The 21,052-nt window shown below is 42.7% G+C and overlaps 1 protein-coding gene across 2 annotated transcripts; it reads right to left on the bottom strand.

Moving 5' to 3' along the window:
- Nucleotides 1-12,231: 12,231 nt before the first annotated feature.
- On the bottom strand, nucleotides 12,232-19,933 carry slitrk5 (SLIT and NTRK like family member 5). 2 transcript variants are annotated; one of them, XM_076723179.1, is made up of 2 exons: nucleotides 19,094-19,933; nucleotides 12,232-17,314 (listed from the first exon to the last, which is right to left on the bottom strand). In XM_076723179.1, the coding sequence occupies exon 2, from the start codon at nucleotides 17,254-17,256 to the stop codon at nucleotides 14,629-14,631; it is 2,628 nt and encodes an 875-aa protein (XP_076579294.1). In that variant the 5' UTR covers nucleotides 17,257-17,314; nucleotides 19,094-19,933; the 3' UTR covers nucleotides 12,232-14,628. The 2 variants fall into 2 exon arrangements, with proteins under 2 accessions (XP_076579294.1, XP_076579295.1); XM_076723180.1 differs by lacking the exon at nucleotides 19,094-19,933 and adding an exon at nucleotides 17,974-18,575.
- Nucleotides 19,934-21,052: the final 1,119 nt, after the last annotated feature.

Below are 21,052 nucleotides of genomic sequence, written 5' to 3'. Positions count from 1 at the left end.
ACTGCCTGTGAAACATGATTTATCCAGACATATAGGTATAATACCTGCTACTGGCTTGATTCCATTAGTTTTGTAACTGCTGCTCCTTCAGCAGTTAAAATCACAACAGTAATTATGCCAGCATCCCTCTCCTATCTATTTTCTCTCAGTCTCAAGAGATACAGCTCACCATTTTCCCCTGAGGATTAAATCCATCTTCTGTAGTCTCTCAAGTAGGAAAAATAACAAAACAGGCAGAATCTTCTTTGAATGAAAGTCCCAATCCGCCTCTTTATGGGTGGTATTCTTCAGGGCAGCAGTTCAAGTAAATAAGCCGCCTCAATAATTCAGGAAGTTCCACATAAAGAGGATGGAGGGTATATGATTTGGATCTTGCGCAACATGCTCTTAGGATGTGGCGGCAGCCATCTTAATGAGTTTGCAGTTTATCATCGCTCACAAGAGAGAGCGAATCAATCACTTCCTTTGCATAGTGATGGGTGAAGTGGGGCGGGGGGGAGAGACAGAGAGAAGTAGAAGAGATGTGACAGGAGAGAAAGCTCGTCAGTCCGCAGGCGTTGTTTACCACAACAACCCTCTGCCAAGGGTTTTCCTAAAGGGACACTTGTTTTAATAAAAACGGGCCCCATATTAAATTCTAATCCATTAGCGTGGCTGGCGAGCTCTGGCGATGCTTTATCAAACCATTGGAATAGATGAATGTTCCTTCATTATCACGGCTGGACCGCTTCAATAAACAGGGCCCGGTCCTTTTTCATGCCAGGGTGACGTTGGAATTCACAGCACACCTTTCCTGCGAATAATGCAGCTGTTTGTTATGAAAGCTCCTGCCAATTTATTGCTAAAAAGGTTGCGTCAAGGACATTTTGGCCATATGTGCCTTTATTGCTATGAGGTTATTTGACATCCTGAATCAATCATGTCTTTGTCTTGCCTCAGACACGCTGCATTATATTCAGCCTATTTTTATTTTATTCTTAGCATGAGCACAATATGATTATATTTAAGAATTATCTGAAAGCTCACATAATGATTAATGTGACAGCCACAGGCTCTCTTTTCATTAATTGCAGGTCAGAACCCCCATTCTGAGACGCAGACTTGCTAACTGCAGGCCTGGCCGCTCATTAGTCACCACATTTGTCGGTTTGTATTTTGACATCACTATCTTAAGCATTATGTTACATAAGTAGCGAATAGTAGAAGCGGCCGCAGTGCGGAAATGGCTAAAGTGCTTCCTTCTTCCCTCCGGGCAGATGACCATCAGTGGTGTTTTTTTAAGAGCTAGCCCTCAACGTGATGAGCAGGGATGAAGAGCAGGACATCGATAACAGGAACTGGCGGTGGAGTGGATAATTAGCCTTAAAAAGGAACAAAGGATCAATAACCCCCCTTTGCCAAGAGTTTGTTCATGGAGAAAACAGGTTCAGCCATCCAGTGCAGGACCATCAGCTTGTATGGGTGACACAAGGACACCAGGGAGGCCCGTCTGTCAGGTTGGACTCTGAGACTGATACAATGGTTATACTGCAGAGGAAGTTCTTTCATTTGAGGCTGCCCTGCTGATGCAGCTTCATCCCAAAGAAAAATTGCTTTGGGAGTCACGTAGCTGTGCTTTAAACATTCTTTCATATGGGCCATTATACTTATAAATCATAAACTGAATGTATAAAATGCTGGAGCCACTTGTCTTTCCAGTTAAAATGAAGAAAAAATGTCCAGTTTGTCATATTTTCTCTTATTAAATCTATATATCATGAAAAGGAATAACGCTGTATAATATAGGAAAGAAAATTTCCAATTCACCCTAAATGTCTGTAGTTTTGTCTGCATACCAGGTGCAGCCGCACAGCATTTGACAGTTCTTTTTGAATATGTCATGTGATTGGCATCTTACCTGACATGGTCCAAATTGTCTTGACAAGGTAAATCCCAGCCATATGGTGCTCGAGGCAGGTTAAAACAAACGCCATGAATCATTAAGAGGCACACTTTGACCCAGGCCTGGCTGTGCTGCTGTCAACTAACTTCAAAAGAAACTTCCTTTGAGATCAACTTTTTTATATGACCTGAAGAAATGGAAGGGCTTATTGGGTGATGCATTTCCTGTCCACAGCGAGATGAACACAGTCTCAAACGCATCACTGAGGCGATATTTTTGAGTTCTGTAGCCTAATGAAAGCCAAGTGACACTGACGTAAATAACTTTGTTGCTAAATAGCATATTTCAGGGATGGTTGCTGTAATATTTTATAGCCTAATACTCGATGATATTGTATCTTTAATAAACCAAATTATTATTGATTGATAGCTAGCAAACTGTTGACAATTTTACATATGTTGGCGAGGCAGAAATGAAAAGAATGTCAGAACTGCTTCAGGAAAAGTGAGCATAAAATTCAAATAATTATATTGTGCACAGTTATACATTATATCAAAATACTGTATTTATTATTATTGACCCGCTTATGGAAGAGTGCAGGTTCCACTGCATGGAAAGGCTAAGCAGCTGTAAACCCGAGAAAGATCCCTGCAGTGAGATTAAGGGATAGTTTTAGTGGACCATGATAGTCTACATGCAGTTTTAGAATCTCTTCCACCCCAGCTGGGAGAAAATTCTGATCAACATGGGGTGACCGTGAATGTGTGTAATTTCCAGCGTGAAAATGGTCAGACATCAACATGCTCAAAGCATTGCACCAGCATGAAATATCACGTATTGGTAGCTTCAGTCCAAAGGTGTTGCTTTTGAGAGCATGTTTTCAAAACCCTCTTTTTCTTGTGGTGTCGATCTTAGATAATGCAGCCGGAGTCAAAGGACACATTTCTTTCAAAGCATTCTGGGCATGATTGCAACAAGGGCAGAGGTTTACCGAACAGGCTGGAGATCAGGAAGCATTTAGAGATTCATTGGCTCTGGCGTGACAATTCTTGGCAGTGGATGCGAGCAACAACTGCTGTTGTGATGCCCTTGAGCAAAGAGTTCCCAGTACTGACGGTGTGGTCACACTGGGAAACTCTGAAGAATGCCAAGCACGTTTTTGCTCAAAAACCAAATGCATTTTTCGGGTGGGGAAATGAAGTCCGCTCCCGAGCAAGCAGATTAAGCAGCAACACATCCTGAGTTCCCAATCAAACAGCCATCATGAAAAAAAAAAAAAAACCTGCACCAGTCTCAAATAAAGACGAGTGAAGATGATCAGCTGAGCCGCGGTCCTTCATCAGTTGTTCCTGATGAATCTCAGCAGCCAACAGTCCAGACATCGAGTATCCCTTTTGTTGCTCCAAATGAAAAGGTTTTTCATCATCAACATTTTCTCCTAGAGACACAGGGTGATGAGTTCCATTGATGAGCTGCAGCTTCAAAAACAACTTGAAAGAAAATCTCACTAGAAGAAATATTATTAAAGAAAAAAAAAAAAGAAGCACGTATTGAGACCAGAAATCAAAAAAAGTAGGTCTCCCAGATAACACTCCAGCTAACGTGGGTCTTGTGTTTATAATAGCCTTCCTGGCTTTAATTATTACCACATAAGTAATCTCAGAGGCACAAATTGATTATTTGAATTTTCACATTAAGTTGGAACCTACAGGGACCCCAATTTCCACAGCATTTGAATATTATCCTCTTTTGAAATCAAGTTTTCATTTAAAAGCTATTAACAGGTTTTGAAACACACAAATGGATGTTTAAGGCACAGTAGTATGTAATTATCTTGATATGAATTATTAATTTCATCACAGTGTGACTGGATAAATGTAATCGTTTCAGTTAAGCACTTTGATCATAACAGTGGAAATATCACGTTTTCTTTTAGTGGAGAGAGGAGAGAGGATGACACTGATGTTTGACATTTCTATTGTTTCAAAACTATCTTTCAGTCATGAATATATCATTTTTATTTAAAAATCAACAGTTGCATCCGGATTTACAAAACTTATGTGCAGCTACTTTTCAACAGTGTATCTGATCGATTACAGTTTTTGGCTTTTATTTTTTGCTTAAATATACTTTGACTGAAATATTGCTCTCGCTCCATTTTAAATTGGATCCTTTACAGAGCGCAAAGGTCGTACGCTCTAATCATCACATTAGAAACTGGCCATCTGTAAACTGGCCAATTGCGGAGCCATTAGCAGTTAACATTCAGTCAGCAGAAAGGAGAAGAGTAATTTGCGTTTACTTTAGTTATGCACTTCATTTAAACTTAAAAATAGCCTTAACAAAGTGATCACTCCAGCTTGCTAATTTACGCGATTAAATCCATTCTGAAGCAGCTGAAAACCTGTGGATCCTGTCACATCATGTGTGAGCCACATGGCGGACCTCAGCCCGGGACCAGCGCCCATGCTCCTTGTGCCTGACAGATTCACAGCCTTTAACATTTGCGAGCAGCAAAGGCAGCTTAAAAATGAGAATGTTGGCCTCAAGTGGGGGAATGGACAGACCTTTTGTTGGCCAATTAAATCCCTCTATTTTCTACAGAGGGTTTTTTTCTTATGTGGGAAAAGTCCCTGGGAAGGTTATGCAGTATCTGCAGGAGAGGGAATTGTTTGCACCCGTGGAATGTATTTTTGCCATAGGTCACTGTTTTAACCAATCTATATTGCTTTTCAAGGCATTTGTCATGTAACACGGCTGCAAAGTGTCGCACGCCAGAAAATGATGGAGACTTTAAAGTGCCCTGCAAAACGCCTGTGACAAAATGAAACCGTACTTTCTCACTGAGCGGAGTCACGTTGCTGTTTCCAGTTGGTTAGATTGATTCCTCCCTGCTAATGGTTTAATTTTGGCATAATTCAATAACCACATTCTCCCAAGACACCTTACACATTTATATGGAGTCTATAATAACGTCTTGGCAGTTAGATGAGTTGGGAATCTCTGGTGGTTTAATTTGGTGCTAATTCCTCCTGTTAACACACTTTAACACGGCAAATGAGATACACGGCGCTGGCTTGTTCCTACTCTCTGCATCGTGCCTCGCTTCGGACCAGGTGGGTAAAGATGGGGGGGGGGGGGGGGCACCTGGGGATTACGGGGTGGAAAGGCAAAGGTAAAATTGCTGGATTAAATTCCCAGCACTGCTCTGATTTGTGACACACTGCAGAAAATGGATTAAGCCAGGTAGCGCTCAGGTATAAGAGTGTGAAAAGGAAGCAGGTAAGTGCTAAAAAGAGTGAGCCTGGTGATCGTAGCTTGAGATAAATATGGTGACAAATTGGAGTAAATAAAGCTGCAAGGTTTCAAAAACAATCACTCATCAATCATTCATCACCAACAATCATTTCCTCTGCTCAAATAGAAGTGGAATGCAATGCTGAACTCACAGGGACTGCGTGTTGACCCTTGCGTACTGGGACAGCTCAAACCAAAATGCCATCATCTCTGTGCAAAGTGCTTTTTAAGCAACACAGAACTCCATCCTTGCAGTGTGAAGTCATAGGCTTGTATGAAAAGCCGCAATTCATATGGAAAACTAAGAACGGCACCCAGATGCTAAATGCAAACCTTGCAGCACTTATTTGGATTTTTCCACATATGGATCTTGTGCACGAGAAGGCAAATGTAAAGATTTTCAGGGTCTCAAAGGTGCAATGTTTCCTGCACATCGACATTTTATAACTAACAGTGTTAACTGGCCATTCTGCTTGTAAATTAATAATGGCTGCACATTGCATCACTTCTCATGTCTGTTTGTTTTTGAATCTCACCATTCAGCCCTTGTGAATTTCATTACACTACTCTAACTCTCTATTCTCTGTGCATGTAGCCTACACACACACACACACACACACACACACACACACACGTTTGCAGGTACAGCACAGAGAACAGCACAAGTAGCTGACGTCAATACTGCTGTAAGAGCTCTGAGAGCCCCTCCACAGGAGCCATTTTTTAACAAGAACACCCACGCTCTGCCAACTTCAGCCTTGCTATTGTCCAAACACAAGCAAACTGTCACTCACTGCACTCTGGGAGGAGGACAGTTGGAAAACAATAGTTTTCCCATCACGGCAAGTCCATTTTGGATGGTTAAAACCAAGCCCCGAACTTTATCCTCTTAGCAAGTCCACATCTCATGAGCTGAAATCAAATAACACTGTGGGATTTTTGGAATTGTCTTTTTTTTTCCTCCTTGTCAGTGCTATTCAGTGCAATTTTCAATAGGCACATTAGTATGTTTCTCTCTCACAAGTGAGAAAATGAGTTTTTCTACCTCCCACCATTTCATTATCTGAGCGATCTCCCAGTGCGCAGTCTAATTCCTTTAGCAAGGCCCCGGTTTCTGCAGACTCCTCACCACACTTTGAACACCACAGCGGTGGAAACAAAATGGGGACAGGAGAGAAAGGAGGAGCAGGAGATACAGAGAGAGAGAGAGAGAGAGAGACGAAAGAAAGAGAGCTAACGAGTGGAAATTTACAGTAAATCAGAAACCTGTTAAAGTGTATGCACAGGCGTATGGGTGCTCTGCAGAGACGGACCCACAAAGACGAGCACAAACCACCCACATGCAAGCCTTATCTGGCTCTTTCAAACAATCCGTCTTGGAAACATACACATACCTCTAGAGAGGCCAATTTTACCAATAACAATAGAGCGTCTAATTGCAATCCAGACTCATACAAAATAAATCCATTTTCTTTTTGAAGAGAAATGAGTGAACCTGTAGGGCAGAAAAAAATTCTATACAGTGCATTAAAATGCTGTTGGACATCATGGAGCTATTCAAAGAGCCTGTGGAAAACAAGTCTCCCAGGTGGAGGACATCTGCAGAAGGTGGGAAAGGCATGAAAACAGCTTCAAAGAGGGTGATCTTGGGACAGAAATTACAGAAGATGCACTATATTTTTGAAGTGACACAACTAGAGCTGACTGATGGGGCACTCCATTGATTTCACAAACTCTGACGGCAAAGAATGCCTGCATTAAAATCCCAGGCCAGGGAGTTTGAAAGACAGAGGAGAAGTGTCATGGAACATGATTTTGAGCAATCTTGTTTAAATCTCTGTTGCAAGTCCCTGACACATAGTAGTGCCGCATTAAATCTCTAGAATGCCGCTTTGATATCTGAAACATCTCAAACAACCTCCAAACTGGGAATAAAAATATCTTCCTTCCATACGTCCTAAATCCTGACAGCAAAGCTCCCCGACTCGACCTTGATTCTGTAACTTGCGCTTGCACGACGCATTTCCCCGACAATAACCCTCAAAACATGCATTTTTCACGCATGATCGACCAGTGATTTACCCATTTAGTCTCATTCAGTCTGCAATCTGGGGACACACACGAGGTGGGATAGGACAGAGCTGGATTCCAAGCATATACAGACATAGGAGCACAGTGCCTGGACAGGCTCTAGTTAAATGACTTGACACTCTGAAGGAAGCCATACATCAACCTGTTGTTTTTTTTGGCCGGGCGTCACCAGGCGCGGCTGGGGAGTCAGTAATGCTATGGTTGCCATTTATCAAACGACAGGGTTACTGCGGCTCCGGATCAACGGGCGCAGCCGCCATAAACAAACAAACAAAACGGGAGGCCTGATGAATACAACCAGGCTGCCCGGTGGGAGCAGAGAAAGAGAGCAAGGTAGTGTGCTGCAGACAGAAAGCGAAACCCTGACAAAAAGAAAGACTAAATAAAAGATGAAACATACTGTATCATCTCTCTATCTCTCTTCCTCCATGTGCACGCAGACACCGACATAAAGACACCTCTTCAGCAGCTTTGATCATATACTGTATACAGTATCTCCTACCGCGTCTCCAACCACATGCACACATGTCAGCTTATCCTTTTTTCTCACATGACATGGAAACAGTCCACAGATGGCATCCGCAGGTGACAGAATAATTGGTATCCATTTTGTGCTTCGAATATCCATCTTCATATTAACTCCATTATCTGCTCTTCAGTTTGGACTGGAAGGCGAGAAAAAAATCTCTTTAACGCTAATGGCAGGATATCAGGTACATGAAATTGCCATCTTTCTCTCACATGATTACATTTACTATATGCAGTGGTGTGTACGAGACGTGCAAGCAGAACATTTTTTGCATTGCTGCGTTTGGATCAAATGATGGAAGATCAAATATTCAAGCCCGCATCCACAAGAATTTAAGTACACATCTACATATTAAAACAAATGTCATCATTAATTTTCTTGATAATCATGAGCTTATCACATTTTACTTCTTTTCTTTCAAGGAAAAAAAAAAGACAAAACATATAGGAAAATAATGAGGAACTGGATCCAGGAGATGAAAATATTTCAGATCATGCTGTTTAGCTGACATGTGTTTACTCTTTTGTGGACTTGAGCATGATAAGCATAGGTCCATAGAAAAAAAAAAAAAAAAATCACAGCCAAAGGGAATGTCATCACTCTTTACAAACAAGATATACCCAGGTTATTTCCAGATATATATACATAAAAAAAAACAAAAAAAACACAGAATTCAAAATCATATTTAGTTGTCACATTCTGTCAACATGTGTATCACAAGTGGGAAAAAATGTCTCCAGGCCTATAAAATAAACAGAATGAAAGCCAGCCACAGTGGGCATGTTTATTCGGCAGATGGCATTAGAGTCTCGATCCAGGCTGTGCTTTTCAGTGCTGTGGATGGTTCCTTGAAGTGAATTCGGCACAGGCTGGACAGTGGGAGTGTTAAGTTCACAGCTGATAATGAATAGTCAAGTTGGGGAGCTAATGATGGAACAGATATTAGAACTGAAGAAGCTAATGGTCTCCAAGAGGAAAATTAATCATGATCCCAAATAAAGAAAAGCTAATCATCACAATCTTGCCTTATCTTGATTGGAAATACCTCCATGAGTCATAAAGCGATCTTTCTATTCCGTGAGCATGTGCTGCTTAACTTGGATTGAGTCTTTAACTGTCCCTGTGTGTGCTCACAGGTTCGCCATGACATTTCACGTTAAAAACATTTCATACATAATGCATTTTAACCAGAAAACAATCCAGCGTCCTCCTGTAATGATTCACAACTTGGATTCAAACAAGACGGCAGGAGCAAACACATTAGCAGAGCATTACAGGGAAACTGCAAGCGTAAAAAAAGAAAGAAAAGTGATCAGTAATTATGGCAACATGGGGTAAGAGAGGAGGTGTTGTTGGGGATAAAAATTGCTTGAGTGCTGATGAACATTTGAGCATTTCTACATGCCTGAAGGAATTCCATTAACCACTCTGATTAAAGTAATCATTGGAGCCATCGGTGCCTGTCAGATGCCATCCCTGCCCTCTCAATTACCCAGATCTCCTTGAACTCAATTGCACACATCATCATGGGGACTGGGTGGCAGGTAAGCAGTGAGGCTGCGCTGAAGATGAGGCATATCCAGCAAGGGGAGGGGGCAACGCTTGAGCATATGGAATACATCCACCCACTCTATCTGTCTGAGCGTACAGAGGGTGGCCACATATTAGCCTAATTATAATTTACGTATATTGCTGCCATGTCAGGTGGCACAGTCCAAATGTGGGGGTGCACTGATTAAAAAAAAAAAAAAAAAAAACGCATTCTTGCAAGTCGTGCAGCAGATGGTTGAGGCTTGTCCCATCAAGAGAGTTCACACAGTGTCAGTTAAGCTGTCAGTCACAATAAGCTATATGCTGAATTTACATCTGGAGCCGCAGCTAACAATTAGCAGCTATTTTCATGGCCAATTCGTTTTGTCAAGAAATATATTATGTTTATCATCATATAAGACACGTAGACGGCAAATCCTGACATTTCAAAAGCTGCAACCAGCAAATGTTTGGCATGTTTGCTTGGAAATGACTGAGTAGTTAGTTAGTTAGTGGCATTTTGTTGATCGAACGATTGATTAATCAACCAATTGTTTCACCTCCATTGACAATCAAATATCATATAGTCATGTCAAATCGGTCCCTTACTCCATATGACAATGCTGTTGCAGTTTTTTGTACATTTTTCTCCACCATCAACCTGATTTTAGACAAAAAAAAAAATACAATAATTGGAATCAACAGTAATTTTTTTTGATAAATGATGCAACCGAAATTCTTGCCTTTTTGTACCTGTTTTACGTAACAGCATGCACAGAGCTGGATTATCAACTTGGCCAAGTAAGCAACTGTCCAGGGACCCAGACAATTAGGGGTGCCACAGGTCCAAGATTCAATGGCAGTTAATGTGGAATTTTCTGAACTGCAAATTTCAGAAACAATAAGGGCCTTAAGGTGGCCCCTTGTCTTGTGCAAAGTCTAAATCTTATTAAATACCTTAAATATTTCAGTTAAGATGATCCCTGCATGGTGCATATCCCTAGACACACTTATCTTTAATCAAATTACCACAAATAAACAGAGCAATATTCCAGCTGCACCTGCAACAGCACGCAAACGCAATGCAGAGACAGTGGGAGGAACAGCGGGTGAATGAGGGCCCTCTGAGCAGCGTTATCCAGCCCTGTGCATGTGTAGCATCAAGCTGATTTTATTTACCATAAACAGAAAATTCTGCCAACAGCATCTGACAAGTGATGCAACACAGTTTATAGCAAGTCACCGCTAAATCAAACACAGAAAATGTTAAATTAGCCGGATATTTCCAGGCCACTGTTGGAAAATAGTTGCTTCCAAGTTAAACTCAGTGTACTGAAAATAGCCGAGCGATGAGCCAACACGAGCAGCTTGGACGGGTTTCATGCACTGTACCATTCCACATTGATTAACTCTCAAATGGTGCGAAAGCAGAACGTGTGAGAGAATATTGGAACACAAACTGTCCATCACTGTCTCTCCCACCTCTTCATCTAAGAGAAGTTGGAGTATGTGTTGTGCCGTTCTGAGAACAAATGCAGACGCCGTCTTCTGAACTGCTGCCGTACGCGGCCGTGCGAAGAGTGAGACTTCTGTGACAGCTACATCTGCACGTACATCACGCCGTGTGTTGCGTCAGCCCCGCATCAGATTCCACACAATAGGTTGAGCCATAAATCAGGGGGGCTCTTGTGTAGCATGAGGCAACACAAACCGAGATATTTCACCTCAGAACTTGATTCCTTTTCCGAATACAGATGTCGACCACTGCAGAAATCTCACTCTTTGCTTTTTGGGAGTTCTTGAATAGTTTGAACTGCAGACTGCGTAGCAACACACGTGCAGCTGCATCACAGCGTCATGAGTGATTGAGGGAACATCAGAGCTTCATCATACAAACTTTAAAACAAAAAGGCTATAAATGGAATAATCCAGAAAGGTATCATGTACTCTTTGCCCTTCCTTGATGCTTCCATTTGTGTTAAGACCCATTGGCTGATTAAAAGCATTATTTCAACTGGCAAGCGTCTCCCCCTCCCTCTCTCTCTTCACACACACACACACACACTCGAGCCTCCTGCAGTAGGATGCTTCATGCACCCATTATTCTGGGACAGGGTGTTGGGTCATAACAGTGATAAACCTCCACGCTGGGAGTTTGGGTGGGAGGGATGTTCATACACATAGATACAATATAACAAGCCCATTTGGAATGCATGATTCAGTGATTACGCAATTGTGCTCAATGAGTTTTTGCACAGGAGTTCTGTGAATTTAGCAAAATCAGCCTGAAAAATTTTTTTTTTTTTTAAAACAACATAAAAGACAAAACGGCAGATTGTCATCTGGGCTACGTTTTAAACATTCTGTCATTGCGCTGACCAGGTTGGTTTATGATCCCTTCTTGTTGCATCTCAGCAAACTGTGAATGATCGCTCCATGTTAGCATCAGAAAAATAAATAATAAATAAACAAATCCATGTCAAAAAATGTCAACACTGAGCAATCCCACAGGCCACCAATGCTGGCCGACTGCATACACTTCTTGGCTATGATTCACATCCCCTGCTACATGTATGACACATCCACAGTTACACTCGGTTCCAGGACTCCTCATCTCCCAAATGGTGCCTTCTGTTCTCATTCTGGGCTTCTATGAAAAGATCCAACAAAAGAAGGACCCTGAGCAGGCAGGTTTCATTTTCCAGTTTTCTGTCATTGAGAAAAGGCAGCTGGCGCCTCACTGAAATGAAGTGAAAATGGCTTAAAAATACGCTTATTTTCGCAGGTCTTTGCTGACAGAGGACACATGCAATTGTTGCAGTAATTAGAAATTCACAATCATCCAAATGAGAGACTAACGGACATAAAGATTTTTTTATTTTATTATTATTTTTTTGCCTCCTCTGCAGAGAGACCCCTGCCTGTCAAAGTTGGCGAACACTGAATTCCTAAACGATGATGCTCGCTGTACACTGAAGACGGTGGCACTGTGCATCCTTTGCATTTTTATCAGCCTGCTTTGCATATTGTATAGAAGTGGGCCAAGTGAACAGTAACATAAAGCCCAAATGAAATTAAATTATTGTGTTCATATCTGCTACAACATACACATCTGCTCTGTGAATCACACAGGCTGTGTTCTCCTTTGGCTTCATGATGGTGCCCCCTCATACCGTACAGCCAATCATATCTTGCGTGAAGCAGTGACATCACAGTTCGGTCACAGGCAGAGGGTCACACCGACCCAGACACAGACTGAACGTCTTGTCCTGCACCTTAGCTTGTTGAGCAAGTTTGGAAAAAAAAGGTGCACTGCTAACGTCAGTCAGGCTAAAATAGCTACTTAGCTGCAGCATATTAAACGGCATATGACCGTACCTGCGAATGCCACTTTGGCTAGATGCTAGTGTGGTCCTTATTCTTCAATACCACTAACACACTGTCTACCCATGACACGTAAACTACAGCGCACATTTGTTTACTTTGCCTCTCATTCCCTACGGTGTAACACCGGTACTCAGCCTGCCAGCTGCTGTCAATCAAACACAGACACTGATACGCCCCTCCAGCTGCCTGAGACAGAAAGCAGCATTTTGATATTTCCCCAAACCACCTCTTTTCTTCCTTTATAACAACAAAAAAGTATTAGCGATACATTTTAAAAACACGTTGACATTAGTTTTATGGACAAAAAGGGATGTGATTTCACTTAACAAAAAAGAAAACAAGTGACAAACCAAGCAGCACACAATATTTCCTTCATATTGTTTTTTAAGTAAAGGAAGATACCTAAAGGATGCTCACTGACACAAACCAGTTCAAAGAATAGAAATAGAAATGGTTGAGACACCAAAGCCCAGCAGCTGTAAGTCTCAATCAGTGTCAAAGTTTATGTGAACTGACTTTGTCAGATTGTGAAAATAGCATTTAATTTCAAGTCACCTCCAATGATGTTTATTTAAATGACCAGCTCATCACTTGCCAGGCGGCAATGTGGGTGCTGTTGTCATGGGATAATTGCAAAGGGACAGCCTCAGATAATACTCATTGACTGAAAGCCATTGATTCTAATCCTTACTGAGTCACTCTCTGCCCCTTTGAGTGAGGCATATGTTCTGTATCTTTATTGTCTTTGACTGAGTGCACAGCACAGGCAGTTCTTATCAGCCAATGTTTTGTGATTTGATTATAAAATAAAATAACTTTTCACCCACTCTTTTGCAATATCTCAGAAATTGGACCACACCCAAATAGCCTTCTTCATATTATCAACAACCAGCCTTAGTTTCCTCATAAGCACATTATATGAACCTGACATCATGTTTATTTGATGACAATAACATAGTTTGGTCAATATAGTGCATTAAGTGCAAAGCAATCAAAACAAAGAAAATTGATAAGGGATAGAGAATCTGCGAATGCTTGTATAAAAATAGGTGTTACATTGATTAAAATATCAGTATTACACAACATAATTAATACTTCAAATATCATTTCTGATTTTTGTTTTGATAACATATCAGTTCTACATATTAAGAATGAATACCCATATTCATTTTTAATATAATAATCTTCTTTATGAGAGCTCAGTGAAGGCTAACGTGCCTTCCAATTCCAAAAAGTGCAGAAAGCATACAAAGACACTTTTTTTTTTTTTTTCATCTTCTTCAAATGACGCAGTCTTTTTTGAACACTGGGGGTGTGCCACTTTCAAAAAAAGCCACTTTTACAATGCAGAGCTACAGTAAATGAAACTACAAACATAAGCCTTTCCAGAGGATCATGGAGTATGATGACACAGGTAATATTGATGTAGAATCAAAAGTTTTGAAAAGACATGGCAGATTATATCAATAAATACTTACTTACAGACTACAGCAGAAAATAGTCCTACACAGTTTTGATGATCTGCTGTACAGTGTTTTTGTCCAGGAGTGATTTTTATAAACATTTCTTTTCTGATTCACAATATACCTTATGTATGGTTATATTCCTGAAAATGAAGTTGGGTAAGATTTACCTGTACACTTACATTTTGTGTGTTATTCGATCTTCACCATAGAAAAATAGATTTTGCATCATCAGTTAAGTAGAGCAATTTTGTTCATCCATGTTTCAGAAAGCTGTATCCATTCCTGTAATGTCATGTTTCAGAAATAAGAATAAGATTGTTCGGCACACCCCGTTTTAAACTCCTTTTGCTTTTGCTTGTGTTGTGCCAAGGCACCCTATAAACTGAGCCACTGTTTCAAAGAAGGTCAAGAGAGAAAATGCTTCATTACATTAATGACTCTGTTGCTCAGAACTGGCTAAAGGTGGTCTGTTTCTCAAGAACTTCGAGGTAATCAGGCTCGGACTGAAGTTTAGCTTTTAGCTCCAAATACTCATTTCTGTTGGGCTCAACATAAACAGTACTGGGTGCTGTGCCATAGAGCACTGTTTCTCTTATCCTCTCCGGGTGCAAGAACTGCCGTCTGACATCAAAATTTGGGTTGTACGTGTATGACACAGGCCCTGTGTACTTGTACTCTAAATTGGCGCCTGCTGGGATGGATGCGATGGACTGATGGGGGGGCTGCTTATCGGGCTCAAGGATGCCTCTGAAGAAATGGTCTGCATCCTGGACAGGGGAGGGGTTCTCACGTGGCTCGATGGTGCTAACACTGTACGTAGGGCTCCTCATGGTACTGCTATCCCTCTCTTCATCCGGGGTACTCCTGTACGTGACCTTGAGCTCATGGAGGTCGCGGTAATCCTCCACTGTGTTCCCTTCTCGTGACCTATAAATGGGGTTTTTGCACATATGGCCCATGGGGTGGGGGATATACTCATAGACGTGACCGGCTGGGGCCTTGACTTTGGGGCCAGAGCGGTTGCTGTAGAGGCTGTACTGCAGGTTAAAAGAGCTGACGTCTGAATTGTTGGTGCTCGTGCGGTCACTCTGTGACTTCTTACGTTTTTTCATCACTACAACAAACAGCCCTGCGGCCACGAAGACGGACATGATGAAAACAAGCAGGAGGCTGAGGATGAGGACAGAGAGGGGGACGGTGCTGCTGGGGGTATTGAACTTCTGCGGGGCATCTGTAGTGACGACCCGGTCGTCCATGGGCTCATCCGTAGGGGTAGTAGGCGAGACATAAGCATCAGAGTAGTCTGGGCAGAGCTGCTCCGACTGGATCGAGCGCAGGTCCAATCCTGTGTGACGTCTGGGCGTCTCACACACGACCTCGTTAACCACAGTGCCTGCGCTGAGTTGCTCAAGCCATATCTTCATCCCCACTATGTCGCAGGAGCAGTCCCAGGGGTTTTCAAACAGATCTATCTGCACCAGCAGCTTCAGCTGATCTAAAACACCACTCACAGGCAGGTTTTGGAAATGGTTGTTACGCAGATTAAGCCTAGACAGGGAGAGGCTGGAAAAGATGCCCACAGGTAAGGTTTTCAGGAGGTTATTGTTGAGGAAGAGCAGCTGGAGATTAGGGAGGTAGCGGAAAGTGCCCGCATCAACCTCCTTGATTTTGTTGTACTCTAAATAAAGATACTGCAAGTTCTGCAAACCAAAAAACATTTCTCCTGTAAGCCTGTCCATGAGATTACCATTTAAATACAGCCTACGCAGGTTGGTTAAATCCCCAAAGGCCCGGTCGTGGATCAGACTTATCCTGTTGTTTCCCAAGTGAAGCAAATCCAATCCAGTGGCATCGACAAAATCTGATCTCCGTACCACAGGGATGTAATTTCCAGTGAGATACATCTTTTTAGGATTGTATGGCTTGGGTTTCAGATCAGAAATGCTTTCAATCTTTCTCTCTTGACAGTTGACATTTAGTCCGATTTCAGATATCTGCAAGTTACACGTGCAGGCAGTGGGACAGTCCAAAGGCACAGGAGATTTGGTCTGAAAAGCAATGATGGGGCCATAGTTATAAGGGTTACCGCCTGGTATTCGGGAGGTGGGCTTTAACCTAGTTCTGTTAAATTGGCGTGTGCCCTTGGTAGGCCTAGAAGAGGACCTAAAAACAGCCGAGGAGGTGGCGGAGGCTGTGACAGCAGCAGGTGTGGTCTGGTAATATCCATTAGTGCTGCTAGGGGGTGCAGGCCTGACCGTGTCTTCTAGGGGTCTTCTTGGGCAAAGCTCTTGCTTGGACACCTCATCCAGGTCCCTACCGTGGAGCCTGAATGGTGTCTCACACACCACCTCTCCCACCAGAGCTGTGTAGGCTATACTCTCCAGCCAAGCCTTCAGAGCGATGAGCTCACAGGAGCAATTCCACGGATTCTCCTCTAGTTGTAATTCCACAACTTTGTCCATGTGCTCCAGGAGGCCGATGTAGGGGAACATTTTTAACCGGTTCCCCCTCAGGTCCAAGTGCGTAAGGGGAACATTCCTGAAGATATTCGGGGGCATGGCAGAGAGCAGGTTGTCGTTCAAAATCATCACTGTCAGTTGGTGCAGTTTGCTCAAGGCGTTGGGCTCTATATTGGTGATGTAATTATAATCAATCTGTAGGTATTCCAAACTCTCCAGTCCTGCAAAGGTGTCATCCCTCAGAACTTCAATCTTGTTGTTATTCAGGTGCAACCTTTTTAATCCCTGGAGTCCATTGAAGGCACCTGACTCTATCTCAGAGATATCATTGTTCCCCAAGTGCAGGATGGTCACCCCGGTGTAATTGATGAAATCATTGACTGACAGCTTCTTCAGGAGGTTCCCTGTCAGCAGGAGGTGGTACATGGAGAAATGGACCGGGCTGACCTCCGTCAGTCTGATGATCCCCCGGTTCTCGCAGCTCACCGTCAGGATCCCTTCCTTCTCCTCGCATGTACACAGGTTTCGACAGATCTCCCCATAATTGTCATACATCTCGATCAGCCTCAGAGATGATGCAATCAGAAGGATTATTTTTAGGATCCAGATATGCATTTTTCCTGGGAGAGGATGCCCCAGCTCACTCAAGTGCGGTACCAGTATGAGGTGTCATCTAAGGAGGAAAAGAAAAGCATGGGTTCTGTTTTAAAAACCATGGAAAATACATGTGACACATGTGTAGTCTTTACCAAAGGCACATATTTCAATCGGTTCCTAAAAGAACCCCTGATGAACAAGTCTTAGACATTCATAACAAACACACACAAGCAAAGACAAGTGGGCCTATTAATGTTTGTTCATTATGCAGATGTTTTATGTCCGTATGATCAATTCGGTTTTCAGGGCGCCAGAAAACAAGCGACCGGGATGAATATTTAATACATGCATACTTAAACGATAATATACAATCAAGTTGATAACACAACTACCCGCGGTGGATGGCCACTGCGCATTTTTGATAGCTCGCCCGAATTCCAATCCATCTTGGGAGGGAGGGAGAGAGAGAGAGAGGAAAAAAAAAGCCTTCGCCATCCACCGTGTGCAGACTGATAGATCTGGTCATCTGCTAATTCAATCCCTTGAGCATTTCCACACATAAAAAAAACGGCTCACTGTCAAAATATCTCAAGCCACGTCGCTTCGGGTGACACATGATGTGGCATCTTGTTTGTTTGTTTGTTTGTTTTGTTTTGTTTTTGGCGATGCAACCTTTGCGCCCAAACTCACATTAAAATCTCAAAGATGCAACTCCTATCTCCGAAACAGACTCACCCCGCATACGCGACGACTTGGTAACAGTGGGGAAACTGTCAGATCTCTGCTCTCCACCTCCGAACAAACAGCATGAGGACGGGGAATTTATGCTGTGATCAAAACGATCCAGAGTCAAAAAAAAAAATGAAGAATAAAAAAAGGAAAAAAGAATGCCACCGGCTCTCATAAACGAATCGGCTGAGAGAAGCAGGCAGTGTTCATCTTAAAATCCGGCCTGCGATAGAAAATGTGAATATCAGCCTAGAAGGCGACAGTCGCAGCCCTTCTTCTGCCCACGGGCGAAAAAAAGAAACGAGAGGAGTTGATCAAAGGCAAATAAGCAAGTGTTGTTGATCTCATAGCGGATCTCTGATCCAAATTGCATTTTGACGGGAGGGAGGTAAATAATTCTGTAATCAAGTATTCTGTATGGCATCTGCTATATAGAAGGTTACAGATTCTCCCCCTCTCTCTCTTTCTCCTTCTCTCTCTCTCGCCACAGAAGCGTGAGCGCGCGTGCACGCACGCACGCACGCACGCACGCACGCACACACACACACACACACACACACACACACACACACACACACGTTTGGTCTGTGTGCGCTCCTTAAAAGAACACAAAAGCCTACACATCGAGCCAGTAAATCTCCCCAAATATGCGCATTTTTAACATGCAAGCTTCCACTGTGTGGTCGCTGGATCAGAGCGGTACACCCACTTTCACCTCATTCCATTTATTTTTTTCTTTTACGTTTGAGGGTTTTTGTTTTTTGGGTGTTTTTTTTGCCATAACCTTAAGAAATATCCACCACCTCTGGATATAATACAGATAACTTGCAAACCAGTGCGTCGATCTTCGCCGGGTGTCCCTGTGCAGAGGCAGTGTGGGCTGTTATTTGGCACGAATAAAACTGTGATCTACGTGAGCATAGAAATGTAGGCTCTGTGCTTGCTTTTGCCACAGCAGCCGCAGACACCTTTGCTCAACAGCATCTTAAATCCGGATCAACTTCAGCAAGGCGAGAAACAGAGATTTCAGCACCATGGACAGATCCCCCCCCCAAAAAAAATGTTAAAGCATATGACGCCTGAGCGCAGACAGGCAGCAGAGAGAGAAAAGGGGGAAAAACCTTACCGTTCCGATCCCGGTGAACGCCAAAGCATCCCGAAAATCACGGCTGTGCCCCTTCTTTTTTCTCCAACCTCAGTGCAAACATGGATTTCGTGATGTCCGCCCTTCCGTCGGCTGTCAAAAAGATTAAAAAAAAAAAAAAAAAAAAAAAATCCTTAAAGTCAAGTCTCGGCGTTTAGCTCCATAAACCAGGCATCGAAGAGCACATACACAGTCTCATTCAGGCCAATAACGTGACAGCCAGCGCGGCAAAACGGGATCCTGTCTTCTTCCAGCGGCGACTGAAATTAGCAGCATCATCTCGGAAAAAGAGCCAAAACCAAAGTTCGAACATGGTGAAGAAAAGGGGAGCGAATGAAAACTCGTTAATCCCACATCAGGCGAGACTTGCCGCATGCATTTTAACTGTGACTTTCATCCATGCGCACTGACGGAGCGGAGGAGAGAGGCACGAATCCCCTCGTCTGCTGCCAGTGGTGCAGCTTGTACCAGTTTATGTATAGATCTGCCCAAGGTCTCTTTATTTCAATTGCCAGACCGTCCAAATCGACCGGAGATCAGCGGATATGTTCCTCCAGCTTTTGCCTCCGATGCAAGAATCCGATCCCCCCTGTTTCTCCAGTCCTGCATTGGTCACAAGATATCCTATGTATATACACAAGCTTTATCTTCCCACCAACGTTTCAACTAGTGGAACTTGATCTTGGTTGGTGCAAACCAGCGCATCCCCTACAGCGATGGACATATTATGAAACAATTACCATAGTATGTCAGCCGAAATCACTCGTAAAAATGCATAAATCCCCCCCATCTCAGGACTGTCACAGCGCGCAAATGAAAAGCAATTTAATGCGTGCAATACTCTTTAAGGGGGTATGGTAATGTGGAGGAGGAGGGGTGGTTGGGTGGGGGGAGATGGGGCTGAAAAAAGGAAGAGGGAGGCTGGAAGAAGACCCGTAGAGGGCAGCACAATGATGAAAAAGGCATCTTGGCAGGCTTGCATTTCCAGGCTGCACTTTGTAAGTCAGTGTATTTTAATTCAGCAGCAACAAACCATTTGATTTGTCACTCAGAGCTTTAGCTATTTTCTACCAAGCCGGGCATCTTATTTCCATGCTTTTGAAAGTCACAACCGGACACTTTCTTTTATTATCGTAACGCCATCATACTTTGGATTCTTCTCAGCAAGCTTTTGATTTCCTTAGAGCCTGACACTCATCCTGGATTCATCATGTCCCTTCATTATTCAGCCTGGAAAGATATTCCTTGAGACAGCTTTCAAATGATTGCAGCGCGCTCGACACTGCTGGAACATATTTTCTTATTAGCAGCGTATTGTTTACGCCCTCCTTCTCAATGAGGTGAGGCTTCATCCAACTCAGAATCCTCTGAACTGACAGGCTTGGTCTGTACTCGCTCATAATGCGACATATTCTTCATGAAAATAACCTTTAACCCATTTTTTTTTTTAACTCAGTAGGGTGAATATTAAAGTTCCATCAGACAAATAAGGTCAAGCAAACATTCATTTGGACACTTCGAATCTCTTTCTGGATGCTTACAAGTACATGGATTAAGCCTATAGTCCCAGAAAACATAAATTTACCAGAGATCTGCATTGAAAGAAATGAATGTAGTGTAGGATTAGGCTTAATCCAGTTTTGCACCAAATACTTTAGCCTACTAATGCTGCCATGTTGCTCTAAGCGCTCTGTATTTTACCAAATCATGGCTTATTTGCCCCTTGTTGAAAGAGCAAATCAAGTCAAAGCCACAGCTGCCCTCTTACCCTCTTGCTGTGGGACAAGAAAGTTTAGAAGCACTTAACTAAAGCCTGAACAGAAAATCGAATTAAATCTAGCATATGGTGGGCCGCCATGTCCAAAGAGATTTCCCACTTAGTCAGTATTGTGTGGTAATAAGTCAACTTTTATGCTCTCTTTAGCATGCGAGGAGCGACAA

This window comes from Chaetodon auriga, chromosome 23, assembly GCF_051107435.1.
Source record: "Chaetodon auriga isolate fChaAug3 chromosome 23, fChaAug3.hap1, whole genome shotgun sequence".
NCBI lineage: Eukaryota > Metazoa > Chordata > Actinopteri > Chaetodontiformes > Chaetodontidae > Chaetodon > Chaetodon auriga.
This window is presented reverse-complemented; position numbering and strand designations above follow the sequence as displayed.